General features: G+C 36.3%; 1 protein-coding gene across 1 annotated transcript; it reads right to left on the minus strand.

Moving 5' to 3' along the window:
- Nucleotides 1-472: 472 nt before the first annotated feature.
- On the minus strand, nucleotides 473-13,672 carry rab27a (RAB27A, member RAS oncogene family). The gene is made up of 6 exons (XM_034116485.1): nucleotides 13,459-13,672; nucleotides 6,133-6,301; nucleotides 4,504-4,589; nucleotides 4,315-4,418; nucleotides 3,550-3,673; nucleotides 473-2,621 (listed from the first exon to the last, which is right to left on the minus strand). Exons 2-6 carry the CDS (start codon nucleotides 6,283-6,285, stop codon nucleotides 2,426-2,428), a joined length of 663 nt encoding a protein of 220 aa, XP_033972376.1. The 5' UTR covers nucleotides 6,286-6,301; nucleotides 13,459-13,672; the 3' UTR covers nucleotides 473-2,425.
- Between the last annotated feature and the right edge of the window lie 1,674 nt (nucleotides 13,673-15,346).

The following is a 15,346-nucleotide window of genomic DNA, read 5'->3' on the forward strand; positions in this document are numbered from 1 at the left end:
AAAGCCAGGTGCAATATAAAGTAAAAATAATTATCAGAAAATATACTTTAAGTTTAAAAAGAAGGCCTACTCATTTTGCAGAAAAAATGTCCTTGTCTTTCTTATATTATACATGTTTTGAGTAATTTTACTGCAACATTAATGTGTATATTCATTTTACTTCATTTTTTACTCATTTATTTCTTGTTGGGTAGTTTAATTTTGCAATGCATCATTAACGATAAGATCCTCATGTTTGTAGCATCACTGTCTTGTGAGAACCAGGAAACTTTAAAAAGTATTCGTGAGGATAACTGCCCCGTTTTCAGCTTTGTAACAATGCCTTTTTCAGCTGGTCCATGAGGCATTTAAATAGTTTATTTAGCTAAAGAAGGAGTTTCTAAACACATAAAGCAATACTTCATAGTGAAATTACATTTTTATTCAACCTCTTCAAGGTTGATTATATAACATTCGATACTGCTTCAAGAAATACATAAATAAAACTGTTTATTTCACACATGATATACATTTTGCATATGAATAAGTATGGCACACTTTAAAATATGAAATTAATCAGCATAGTCGTACTCATATTATAATCAAATTCAACTATAGCTGTTTGTGTGTCTTAACTAAAACACCACTTTTACCCTTTACAATTAATAAAAATAATGTCCATGTGTGTGTAAAACAAAAGAATACATTTCACAATACCATTTCAGTGTTTTACTAAGTTTAGATACTCTTAATTAAATATCAGTCGTATTATAAATCTATGAAACTTTAAAGGATCTGAAGGGGTAAGCATAAGGATTTAAAAATCAACACCATATAAGTAAACTGAAATGAGGAACCCATCTTATTGCTAATCTTATCAAACTTGCCAATACAAAACCAAGGCTAAGCAGGTTCTTTAAAGATTTCTCTTTTATTTCTCTAATTATTTAACCCTCAGTAGGCCTACATCCAAAAATATACTGAGGGTAAGATCATTCATCCTTGGGTGTGTAGCAGCTCTTTTCATTGCAATCAGAACTTGAATACATAATAATCCTGATGCATGCCGCATATGTGTAATTAGTAGATGGCTGCCTAAACAGTTGTCCCACTCTTTAAAAACATAGCATCTGCTAGGAGAATCCTGAGACTAGCAAAGGTGGTCTTCGTTTTCAGGTGATATATTCTCGTTATCCACATGTTATCATCCGGGGCCTTGGCATAGCAGTATCTAGGATCTCGGCTGAGCAAAATCCAGAATACTCTAAAACTACAGAAATCCTTACAGGTGAATATTGAAAAATAATGTTTTGCATGTTACTTGCATGTTCACAAAAGCTACAGCAAAAAATGTCATTGAAATGTCTTACTTTCAAATATATTAAACTATTAGATTATTTGTTTAACTTTTTCCACAATTTTATATTTATACTGAGACTTAATTTGTGCAATCATTGGCAGAACCAGTTGCTGATTATAATGAAGTGTTGATGACGAAGACAAACTGTATTCTATTATCAAGGTTTTCAGAAAAACAAGCAGAAACGTTGATTTAGGAAAAAATAAACAAGTGTTAATTGCCCTTCTAGTTAATTTCAGTCGGACAATGTGAGCAACGTGTTTACTGGCTGTTGCAGGGCAATCTTGCATTCTTCAGAAGGACACTAAGCACAACATCAATAAGCTTCCTAAAAGTATATCCATAGCAAATCCCAATACACCGTGACTGCAGGTATCAGTCAACATTCATCCGACTGTACAAAGTGACTCCTTTCTTAATCGCAGTGTGAATCTACGCTTATCTTACAGCAAGTGAAGAGTGTTAGAAGTATTCTTATAGCACATTTGGCAGGGCAGCTCACTTTGATGCAACTTGAAGCACAAAGCTTATACCTGAAAACACGATCAGCATCCAAATGATGACATTTCCAGCTGGACATCATTAGAAATAAATATCCCACGCTCCAATATTAATATATGTTTTTTGAAAATACCATGTTAAATGAATTCAAATTAAACGCCCACATTCAAAAAGCACTTTTCTATGGAGGTGTATTATGGGCAGGCTTGGGAATAAGATATTTTATTTAATCTATTTAGCATTTCATGAATAAAGGCAAAATGTTGAGAATAAAGTTAAAATGTAGGATTCATATGAGACTAACTTTTTGACTTTTTCCTGACATTTCAATTGAATTCACAACATTTTTCCTAAATACAACAAATCAATATCTTCCTCTAATGTATTTGCTCTCATGCCTGGACCTAATACACTTCTGTACTTTATATATAGCAAAGCACTACTCTGTGGGGCAATAAAGATAAATATTGTTTCACCTTAAATATTTTACAATATGCATATGTATACTTCAACTGTTTAACTTGGATATCGTCCTATTTTTTTAACAGTATTATGGACACAGACATGTAACGTTCATAATTGAGTCTAACATGCACATTTGCTCTTATCAGAGGCCTCTGAGAGGTCTGGGTTGCTGGGTCCGTTAGCTCTGACGGTCCCATCAGGGATCCAGGACTTGTCAACACATCGTTCCATTCTCTTCATGATGAGATCCAGCAGGACGTCCACGGCCATGTTCACGTTAAGCCCATTTGAAGCACTTGTCTCAAAGTAAGGGATTCTGCATGGAAGAAAGATATTGGACATAATAAATACGGGATCACAGACTAATGAAGCTCAGCGCAAGTTCTTTCAGGAAGACTGGTATACATTCACTCCGCAGCTGCTTATAATCAGCTCATCAGGGGCTTTCTGTTAACCTATTACATTCACCTCAATCTCAGCAGCCAATCATCGTGCTGCAGCCAAACTTTAAAATGATACTCCTCTCTCCTGCAGTCAGCGTGATTTCAGGTTTTCTCCCCATCCACCTCCTTTCATCATATCCAGTGCCAGGAGAACTAATCCAAAGACCTAATCACATCCCCTCTTCATCCCATCTCCTCATCAAATCCAGATCTTCAGCATCATCACCAGTGTCTAGACCCCCGGGGGGGTTCCCTATATGCTCACGGCTGCATTTCCCCCTTTAGATATACGATTTCAGGATCGGGATCTAATCGCCAAAGACTTAACATTTATCATATGGCATGTGTCAATAAATGTTCTTTAAACAAAATGAAGTCTCTCCTGATTGAACTGCTGCTAGTCACAATGTGACACAAACTTTGAGTGTAGAAAAAAAAATAGGGATAAGGCGGGGCTTATGCAAGGTTACATTTCCAGTGCCATATAAAGACCAAAAGAGCATTAGTCTGTCTGTCAACAACGCCTACTTCGAATGTTATATAGAATTCCGAGGTTTATCCTCTCTTGAAGGCATTCACAGCATTACTCACGGTGCACTTTGTGTGTTTTTAGTAGAGGTGTGTCTTATAGTTTCAGAGCAGGATATTTTACACATGTGTACAAATATTTGCTTTTCCAAGAGGATCAATATAGCCTGGCATTCTCCTGGACAGACTCTGGCAAACAATACAGCCACTGCCTTCTTGACAAACATCTAAAGGGAGAGGTTCATGTACAGATGGATCAAAGCGGAGACGTACCCGTACTTCTCCGCCAGCTCACGGGCCTCTTCCTCACGGACTGCTCTCTGATCCGACAAGTCACATTTGTTGCCACACAAAACAATGTCTGGATTTTCGCAGTATGCGTGAATCTGTAACTGACCTGAAAACACACATTGAGCAATTTATTATGTATTTAGTCCCACGTTTATAAATATGTTTGCTTCTGAGACAGATATAAAGCCATCATTTAGAATTATATTCAAGAAGACACAAGAAAGTTGAGCAGTGTAGCAGCAGCAGTTGAGGTGAGAGTATACTGTGCACAGAAAATACTTTATAATATATAAATACTGGAAGAATACATGATAAATCACACAATATAAAAGGCCTAACATCCTAGTGTAAATTCTATACACATAAAGAGTAACTAGAAGTATTTTGAGAGTGATCAATTTTGTAAAAAATTCCTGTGCACTAAATTGTGTCTTAATTTTAATTATGCAACATTTCAGTCCACCTATCGGTAATGACACATCCACATTTCAAAGCACAACAGGTTATATGGAACGTCTGCTCCCCGATTGTTACATAAGAAACCTCTCAGAGTGGACATTATTACTTTTTACCTTTTCTCACTGCAACTCATCTATGTTAAATAGCATCTGTTCCATTCACCTCACTTGTTTTTAAAATATTTAATGAAAATGTAGACTGCGTCCTTTGTTCTTACATCTTAAAACCCTTCTAAAAACAGCCAAAAAACGAAGTGTACAGTTCAGAGTGAAATATCAAAGGACTTACTCATCCAGTTTCTGACGTTGAGGAAACTTTGTTCATTTGTGAGGTCAAACAGGAGGAGGAAACCCATTGCATCTCTAAAGAACGCCGTCGTCAAACTCCGAAACCTGACAACAAAGAGGAACCACTTGATGACAATATAATAAATAGTGAAAAATAAATGTAAAGTGCAAGTAGAATAAATTCACGTACCTCTCCTGTCCCGCAGTGTCCCACAGCTGCATGTGGATCTTCTGTCCTCGACCTGGAGATCCATCTGGATTTGTTGATTTGTAAACCTGACAGAAACAGAGACGGATCAGGTCAAACAGATGTTCAGATGGATTGATAAGCATTCAATCTCAATCCGTTAGAGTGTAATTAGAGTGTAGTTTGATGTAGTAGTAACCTTCATACACATATATTGTATTAAGAATAAGATTTATTTTTTACGGATCTTACAGTCCAGTGGTTTAAGATGTTTAACAATGCAGCATGTTAAAGCTATACTTGCATCATACTGTTAAGCTCTGTTGGGACTGAGTTTTGAGTTTTGAGAGAATGATAAGCAGCATTCATCTTGTATTTCATAGCTGCTTGTAAAAATGGAGAAACAAATGTGCAATTATAGTTATTGAAGAGTCTCTAAAAGAGTCCCCAGAAGTAACTGCACATTTCAATAACACGTTTCCCAGGAACCTATAGAAATAATGTAGTCTTTAATTCCTAAAAGTAATCTAGGGACACGCTGTTGCTCTCAGCTGTTTCCCTGTGACCATTGAACAGACAGCTTCAGTATTATTGGTGTACTGTATCCATCTGATTATCCATTTAATATACTGTAACTTCATGGTCATTTCATGGATAAGGAAACACAAAGTCTGTCTGCTGATTTTTTCACTTTATTGATTTTACCATCAAAAGACAGGAAGCGCAGCTCTAGGTTGTTTGAGGTCACACTACAATTTCAAGTAAGTCGTGGTGGGTTTTAATAAAGTCGCTTTTTTGCGTTTTAGTTGCGTTTGCCTGCTGCTACTACATTTAATCCGGTTTTGAAACAAATTTATTACGATTCACTTTTTGGATCATGGTCACATAAAACTGTATTTTATCCCGATGGTGGATTTCACTTTTTGAATGTCCTGATCTTAGTTTATCAGAGAAACAAAGTAAAGCAGACGTTAGTGGAAGATCGGCTCACAGCCCTCTCGGGACAAGTTGAGTCTGTCAAGCTGTTCCTAGAAAAATCACATATTGTAATTTAAAACTGCTGTTTTTAGTGTTTTCACACTTTTAATGGGCAGGTCGATGTATTTGGAGAGGAGGAGACTTTTTCAAATAATTTGGTCCTGGTAAACTGGGAGAAGCTGACTGCCGTGACAAACTACCATGATTGCACACTACTTCACAAAACCCCAAATCTACGAGAACCTTAGTGGCAATGTGTTCCCTACATTGTGCCCTTAACATAACATTGTCCTGGATTGACTGAGTAGCTCCAGTACAGCTGTGGTGAATCTGTTATCAGGATATTATCTTAAAGCTTGAGGTTAGCAGCATTAAAGAGTAAGCAATGAGTAAATATGAACACTGCTCAGCTGTTTGCCAATGGTAAGAAGTGTTTATTCTTAAGGAGGGTGCTGCCTCCTGTTCACCAACATTAGTCATTCCTTGGATTTCTGTTGCAACATTCATCAGTACTCTTTTGTTACAAGAGAGTTACTTAATGGTGTGGGAATGCATTAAATCCACTAATTAGCAGCAGTAAATGCTTGCTGCACGAAAGCATACAAAGAGGTCCAAACAATTGCCGGCGTTTGATAAGAATTGACTTGAACTTACCACTCTTTTTTCTCTGAAGTCTATTCCCACTGTGGTGATGAACTTGGAGTTGAACTTGCAGTCTGTGTATTGGTAGAGGAAGCTAGTTTTCCCCACTCCAGAGTCACCGAGGGCTAGGAACTTTATGAGGTAATCATACTCTGCATCCGACATCGTGAGAGTTTAATTTCTGAAACACACAAACAAAACAACTCAAACAACAATCTCAAAATGTGTTACAGAAATACATTGGTATTTATGTTCATCTATCCCCCAAATAACCACATCTATTATACAAACACACACAGACTGACATCCAAATGGTTTAAGCACTTGACATTTAAATATTATGTTTAAATTATTATATTTGTTAAAATCCTCCAAACTACATCCAGCAATTACTTTTCCCTACAAATAATAAAAACAAATAGTAACCATACTATATGCATAAACAATCAGAAAACACACTTCATAAGGCGTTATGATTGTTGATGTTAAGATTCATCAATAATTATGAGTGTTCAAAAAAAATAACTCTGAAATTCTATAAGCAGATTAGGATCCACCATAATTAGAATATTTTATGTTGTAAAAATAATTATAGAAAGTGCTACCTTATATTGTTGTGGTTTTACAGGAATGTATAAGTGCAGGAACAACACTGGGAGAAAAACACTAATATAAACAATATGAACCTAATATAAAAAGCTATCAACATATTGTTTAGATTCTCTGAGCACTAAAATACAACACATATTCTATGTAGCACACATTCTGTAAAAAAATACAACTAAAAGCTGATGAACACATGGCGAGGGGAACAACTACTTCCAAACTCTCGAAATGGGGCAATCCGAGGAGCAAGTGAACGCACCATTACCCACACAGTCCTGAGAGGAGATCTAATCAGGCAACAGGAGGGAAAACACCGTGTGGGAGGACTGTGGCTGCGAGGCTCAAGCTCCTACAGATCACTACTCTTATACTATGTGGAAGTAAGTCATAGTATTGATGAACAATGTTGGGACTTATCCCTTCAATCTACTTAATGCAGTTCAGTCCACCCCCACACTTTTGTGTAATTCTGTTTTCTTGTTTGTCATCTTTCCAGCTCAACTGGTCCCCTTAGCATTATGCTAATTACATTTCACTTTCAGTACCAGCCATCATCTTTAATTCTAATGAATTCTGATGTCACTGGATCAACAGCCAGCCTCCGTACAAGAGGAACGTCAATGTGTCTTCTTATCCGAAATGAACAAGCTTGACTCTATTAAATCAAGTCTCAAATAATAGCACATCAAAAAAACAAGTTACTTTGTAGAATGCTCCATCTGTTCTCTGACTGATGAAGTTGCAGCTGTGACGTCTACGAAAGATACAAATGAATTACAAAATAATGATGCAATTCCTAAATGTTGCTGACTAATGGATTGACATAAAAAGCAAACGTCATGTCTGAAGTAATCATTTCACATACTTTCATTTATATTCCTTATGTTTCTTAAAGGTCTTACAATCATGTCCTTACTGTATATTAATGGCACAGCACACATAGTTAACCATAATGCGAAACAAAACTCACAATAAATACAACTTGGTTGTTCATAGTTTTTACAGCCTCTTACAAATGGTGTTCATGTAATATGGCCGACTCTTGTGGTTTGTTTTTATTGTTATTATGTCTACTTAGTTGAGCTTCTCCAACATTTTCCATGTACCCCATGGCATCAGCAAAAGTACTGCTGTGGGGGTGGAGTATAATCTTCATTCAATGCTGTATACATAACATTTTGTACACTTTTCAAAACATCCCTAACCCTCCAAATGTATCTTTGTATAGTTTATGACATTGCGGGGGTATGCGTGTAACATAGGAGCCGTTTTATCTTGTTGACACAGTAACAGGAAGCTTTTTAAATCCCTCTGTCCCTCTCCAGCCACAGACAACACTCAAGTATCTACTCACGATCGGCACGTCAAGAAAGCAGAAGTAATGTGTCTCTAGAAATCAGCCGCTTGCTGCTCTACACATTTTGGAGTAACGGTTGAAGTAACTCAGCACACTATGAAATCTAATAGATGAGACATTTTCATTTGACATGGACGACTTATTACAGTCAAAACATTTAAAAGAAAGTGCAGATGTATCATATGACCAGCTCGTAGAAAACTCAGCAGACAAGTCCTACATTCTTTCACTGTGACCCCCCCTGAACCCTTTATCTGGAGCCATAAGTAGCTTAAGGTCTCGTGCTAAATCGAGATCCATGATGAATACACTTTGACGGAAACGGCTGCAGAGAGAACAAGGAGCCCCGAATTATGAAGTCAACATTCCTGCTCGTAGCAGTTCTTACCCAGGTACATTAAAGTTCATATTAAGGTTTTATTTATATCTCTATAACGCTTTAGGTCTTTCTTTCGGGGGTGCTAAAACAAGCTCAAGTTGGGTCAGTATTGACATTGCAACAAAACTTGAAACTCTTAAAAACGTATTAATTGTGTTTTAGGTTCCTTTAGTTTTTGATGTTTACTCTCTCCATCCTGTCGTAAAGCTCTTCATAACTTTTTTTGAATGCTTTCAAAATTTAAGGAAATGATTACCATCAAACCCACTCAGTTAAAGATGTGTAACACTACACAACTTTATATACACATAGTAAGATGGTTTATTAGCATTAAACTCACAACTCCCTGTAACATTTCCTCTTATCTCCCACTTTGAGGGGGCTTACTACAAATCTATTGAAACCTAATTAAAACTACCGCAGGCCAATGTATCAAACCTGCAATAAACACTACCTTCATGATGGGTCTAATGTTAACTTTTTGTTGAAATGTTCACTTGTAACTGTCATGAACCCATTTATATGTAAAGGCATCCTCTTAACTTTTGATTATTGATCTTTTTAATTAGTTGTGTTATTTCTATTTTGTTAGTGGTACCTTTTCTCATACCGTTTGAAGCTCCTTTGCTTTTTAAACATTTGTCTGCCATTTTGTACCTTGTTAAGCACTTTGTTTTTTAGTTTTACTACTAAACTTTATGATCTTCCTGTAAGCCGTAATTTGTAGTGCTGCTGAATTGTATTGAGTATTATTTCCTGCCATAACAAGTCAAAGCGTCTGCATCACTGACTTGTTACCCAACTTACTGATATTGTTATTAAAACAGCCTGACTCCAAAACTTGAGTCAGTAAATTATTTCTGTGTCATTTAAAAACAGGTCACAGAAGTTACACAGCCGAGCAAAACCACACTGCTGGAGATGCAGATTGTGTCAGCAAACTTCTGCAGACTACTATCAGGTTCATCTGATGACTTCTCATTAAGCTCCAATCGGAAACAAGAAAAAGCACTATCTCCTGAACAGCCAAATGTTCTAATGAAAAGCAAATGTTCATGCATATGTCTAGTAATGTTGCACAGTGCAGTGCTAAAGCTACCTCGTCCAGTCCTAGCAGCTGTGAACAGAAAGCAAGCTCTGATGACAGAGTACAATCTGATATGTTGCGCAAGAATACACAACAAAAACGTTAAGTCTATTAACCTATTTACTGGGTTTCATTTACCTTTCAATTTGAGTCAAGCCGAACTTAATGTGTCCCTAAAGGGGCAATTGATTACGCAGCAGTAAGAACAGTAATATCATAAAGCCAAATACACACACAAGTGGTACATATGTTAAAAAATTACTTTTTAAGGAGCATGTTAAAATGGTTGGCAAGGTTGCAAAAGCAAACACATTCATTTAGACTTTGAAGAGAATGCCTATTATTTTATAATGCAAATACTTTCATGAAATGTATGACTTTTCTTTCGCAATTAGTTTATTGTGCAACATCTTGGACAAGCCACATCTGCAATAACCAAGCCTCTTGTGATTATATACAAACCAGCAATTACAATGTTGGTCAGGAAGCTAACAAGATCACATCATTGCCATGTTTTTATAAATTAAGTTTTGATCATTTTATTACATTTGCTCAACTGAAATGTATCTATAGGTATCTATAGATACCTACACAACCATCATGTCTTCAGGCTCAGTAACACATGGAGCATCCATCAGGAATTGTAATCCTAATGTGAATTCTCATTATGACAAACAGCTTCTTCTGTTCGGGGTGAAAATAGGGAGTTTTAACCCTTGCCTACAGAACTCAAACTGGATCCTGATTGGGTTTATTTTCAACCCAAACCGAGACAATTTTTTCAAAAAGGGACCATTCATGCAGTCAGGAATAATCCTGTGCTTCTTGTTTTAGTTTGTGTTATTTTGTCTGTGTTGAGCTCTGAGTTTTGTGTTCTATTGTATATAACTATTTTTGAGTTTGTGTTTTGTTCTTTTCTGTTGAGAACCTGTGATATTGCTTGAGTCCTTAATTAAGGAAGAATTATATAAGATCTATAAAACAAACGTATCAAACACTAACCCTTTGTTATCCTTGATTTCTGAAAGAACATTCTCATTCACCGTAGAGGCATGCTAGGAAAAACACATTTTCTTCAATAATTCAATGTAACACTTGATGAGTGCCGCACAATATATACAACTTTAAAAAAAACTTAATATGAACAATTGTAAAATTGAAGTTAAAAATGTGTGCACCCAGCCTGAGAACAATTTCCTGAGAGTTACAGCTGCAGTGCAGAACAGAGGAATATACCTAACATACTGTAAATCTCTCAAATTGTGGAGGTTAAACTCATTCGGATTAAGAGTAAATGCCATTGGACAGTCTCGGGTTTCCCACAACCTTTTAACAGAAAACAAACGAGGCTCTGTCAGATTAAGGTGTCACATAGTACAGTTCTGCCTTCATAGGAAAGGGCCTCCCAAGCAGCAGTTAAATATCAGTGTAACACCAAGTGTGACGCTTATCTTAAAGTTATTCGTTTCATTAAAAACAACAAAGGGTTAGGGTTTGCCTAGTACAAAACCAACAGCTACACATCATTTACGATCATCCTGACATTTCAACTTGCAGGATGTGTGGAGGTGTGTTGCGCTTTCACAAGAAATTGCATCTACCACAATCACTTAATACAAAAATTAAAATCTAGTACTTACCTACTTAATTGTACTGCATTTAAATACTAGCAGCGCTATGTATCAATATTACATTGTCATCAGATATTAGAATAGATATCATTTTAGTTTTTTGATATTCCTTGTTTTAACGGCTGAATCACAGTGAAGTAATGTCGTTTTCTATCTCAGATTGTGAACAGTATCAGAGAGACATTGTTTGCGGTTGTCTTTATTATTGCAAATTAAAATGTAGGTATATTTGTAGTCTATTTTAAAGTATGTGTTCCACTAGGTATTTACATCATATTGTTGCAAGAGAGTAATCAATTGTTTTTATGTATGTGTGATAATGCTAAAGGTAAAACACTTGTACATTTTACTCAAGTTGATTGACAGATATTATTCTTAATGTCCCTTGCATGGGGAGATGTCCTGCTTTTCTCAGTTTGATAGCGTATCAAACTGAGTATTTGGGGGTTTTGGATGGACAACACAAGACATTTAAAGTCATCACCTTGGACTTTGAGAACCTGGATGAAGATTATTCACTATTTTCCAAAATGTTCTATATAAAAATATTAATCAATTTATCTTGAAAACAATCAGCAGATAAATAATGACATGATTGTATTTAAAACAATTATATTCATGATTTTATAATTGCATTTCTAATTTAGATTTTGCAGCAATACTTTATATCATCTGTCTTGAATTGTCTGTCTGTATTTTTACATATTTAGGCAAGGACTCTCTTGAAAGGGATGTTTTATCTCAATGAGGCTTTGCTTTTTAGATCAAGTATAACTAAACCTTAATCTACCGTAATATCTTTTGGCATTTTCTCCCGCGGTGGGAGTTAACCTAGTAGCTGTGTTTGCCAAGTACTACCATCCATGCAGACCAGCAAACACGAAAAGCTGTAATCCTTTATCAGGGAGAAGTGGAAGACCCACCCTGGGCAGCTGTCCAACACAGAGGCTCCTTGGAGAAATCCGGATGTGTACATACCATAAACTAGAAAGGGTGCAGCAGCACAATAATGACGTGCACATTAGAATAAAAATAATATGATCCATTATTTTGGCACCATGTTTCTTTAAAGTTACAGGCTGCCAACGCTCTAACTGTCTGCTCATTAAAATACCTTGAGAGGGTTTATCAGCAGCAGCAGCACCAGGCAGTGCCAGGCACATCAAACTCATTCTTCACAAACAGCGGTAGAACAAGTATTCAGTACTAACACCGCCATGTGAAAATACTCAACTACAAGTCAAAGTCATGCGTTCAAGCCTTACTTAAGAAGTGGTATGTAAGTGTTTAGCCAAATGTACTTAAAGTTAAACTCATTATACATGATGTTTTTAGATCAATATAACACCTGAATGAATGTGTAAGTTGCATTTTATTGCTGTAGATGTTGTGTTAAAGTTACCTCCTTTATATAATCAATGTATCTTTGTGTCCAGTCCAGTTTTCAGCTTTGTTACAAACAATGCATTTTTCAGCTGAAGTGCTTTTTATATGCTTTATTTAACTTAAGAGGTCCTCAACCCATAAAGGAAACACTAACCTTTAGATAAAGTGTATGAAAACCTGAAGTTGAGACACAAATGTAGTACAAAATAGTAGCCGACTATATTTACTCCTGAGGTGTAGTGGACAATGCCACTTCAAATGAAGGCCTAGTACAAACATTAAACGTAAATAACCAAGTAAAGAACCCTTAGGCCTACCTTGAATTTGTACTTAAATATAAGCTACTTAGTGACTTTCCACCACTGCCAACAGACCTACAGTCTATGTAACAAACACACACTCAAATCGATTAACCGAAACAAATGTACATGAATGTAATGACCCTCAGCAGGTCTTCATGTGGCTGTCCGGCGGTCAGGTGTCCTGTTTAGTAACAAAAAAGTCTTTTTTGTTTGTTGACTTAACAGGATGCCAGCTTCCTCTGTCAGACATACGCAGTGAATATATTGATCCAAACAAAGTTATAAATGTTAAAAAAAAACCTGCAGTCCAGTTCCGAGAAACCAAATGTTTTACTTGTATAAACAATGGTGTTTAGTGTGGGATAAACAAACAACTCTTACAGGAGGATAAGGCAGGTGTAACATTGTTCCCTACGCCACATTATTGTTAATGTTTGAGGGGTGAACAAGTTTGGAGGCAGAAAGTGTGTAAGAGATGCAGATAATCGAGTGAATTTAAGTTGTTAGTGAACTTTCAGCCCCTCGCTAACTCCTGACAGATGCTACAGACCGATTTCTTCGATTTCCTGAAAACATGTGAACATACTCACCAGCCCCGGGGCGTTGCTGCTGCGCACTGAGTCCCGCTGGTAAAACTAAAAAAAAGTTTTACAAAGTGACCGTTTTAGACTTTAGATAAGGGGATAAATGATAACTTCACTCTCTCCGTCGCCTCTGGGCCAATAGTTGACATGAGCTTCATTAACACTGAACGCCTGCTTCACTTCCCGTGGAGAAACAGCTCCTCCCTCACTGCAGGGAGCCTCCGTTACTGCAGCATTAACATCACAGGGGTGTCCAAACTACGGCCCGGGGGCCAAATGCGGCCCGCGGACCATTTTGAATCGGCCCTCAGCAAATTCAAAAAGTATAATGAAATATGGCCCACAAATGAAACTTCTGCTTGTCTTGTATTGTACTTCTTAAATATAAATGTTCAAATATATTACACAGTATTCATGTGTTAATAAGACCACTTTTCTAATAAATTCAGTCAATTAAAGTTGAAAACATTTTCTAACAAATCTAAATTGATAACAAAAAAGCCCAATAATACATTTACATAACAACCTTGAAATATACCTTTCATATTTCCTCTAATTATAATCAATCTGAGTCGTCTGTTTTAAGGAATGAGCTGCCAACACTTTTTGTAACAAAATAAATGATGGAGAGCTGTGATGTAGGCTGTTATTTTCTTAAAGCATTTTCAAGTATCAAGAATGGTTTACCTACATTTGATTGATTTTTACAACTTTTAACTGAACTTATGAGGCAATATAGCTCACCTCTAGGGAGTGGCCACTCCTTCCGTATATTTTTCTGTATGTGGCCCTCTGTGAAAAAAGTTTGGAAACCCCAGATCTAACGCAACACATCTCACAGGGACATAAGCTGGGGTGGAGAAGTACTCAGATCTTGTACTCAACTAAAAGTAGAAGTACGAGAGTGTGGGAATACCCTGTTACAAGTAAAAGTCCTGCAATCAAAATGTTACTCATGTAAAAGTAGAAAAGCATTAGCATCAAAAAAGTGCCAAAAGTAAAAGTACTCATTAGGAAGATTGGCCCATTTCACAATCTTATATAATATATGTTCTTATAGTAATTATTTATGCATTAAAGTGTGATAAATGTGCAGCTAGTTTGAATGACTTTGTATACTGCAGGGTAGCTTTTTTTTTATCTTTTAACTTTTATTTAGCTATTTTATTTCTATTTCTAAATCTGAAATACATTGGACTGTTTATTTTTTTTGTCTTAGTTTCTCTTATACATTGCCTTGTGTTTTTTGGTTTTTCATGCTGCTGCAACGCAAACATTTCCCAAACTGGGATCAATAAAGTATCTATCTATCTATCCATCTATCTAGCTTGTGAATTTTACTCCAGGTGTAACTAAAGTCTTATTTAAGTGTTGCTTATATCTCACATCAATAATCCGAATCTACAAAGTAGGTACACAATAAAAGTATTGGAGTAAAAGTATTTACGATTTACCTCTGAATTGTACTGGGGTAGAAATACAAAGTAGCATAACATGGAAATACTCAAGTAAAGTACAAGTATTTCAAATTAAACACGTTCTTCTTTTAATAGTAAACCATCTTCAGGTTGAGAAACAATCATGCAATCTTAGTGTAATTGAAATAAAAGCAGGCCTACACACATATCAACATCAGAATATATTTAAGCAATAGCTCACGACAGGCCGTGGTATATGGCCATTATATCACAGTTAAGGGGCGTGGTTCGGCCCGACGCGAAGCGTCCCAACTGTATACTGTTTTTCTCAGACGCGGAGGGATACTGACTTGTTGTGAAAAGTAACTTACAATTCTACCCGTGGTATACGCTCAGTATATCACGGCTAAGAACCAATCAGATTGCTTGATTTGACTTGTCCGTTTTATAATTATAAATATATATTTTATAACATT

The sequence above is a fragment of the Trematomus bernacchii genome, unplaced genomic scaffold, assembly GCF_902827165.1.
Source record: "Trematomus bernacchii unplaced genomic scaffold, fTreBer1.1, whole genome shotgun sequence".
Lineage (NCBI taxonomy): Eukaryota > Metazoa > Chordata > Actinopteri > Perciformes > Nototheniidae > Trematomus > Trematomus bernacchii.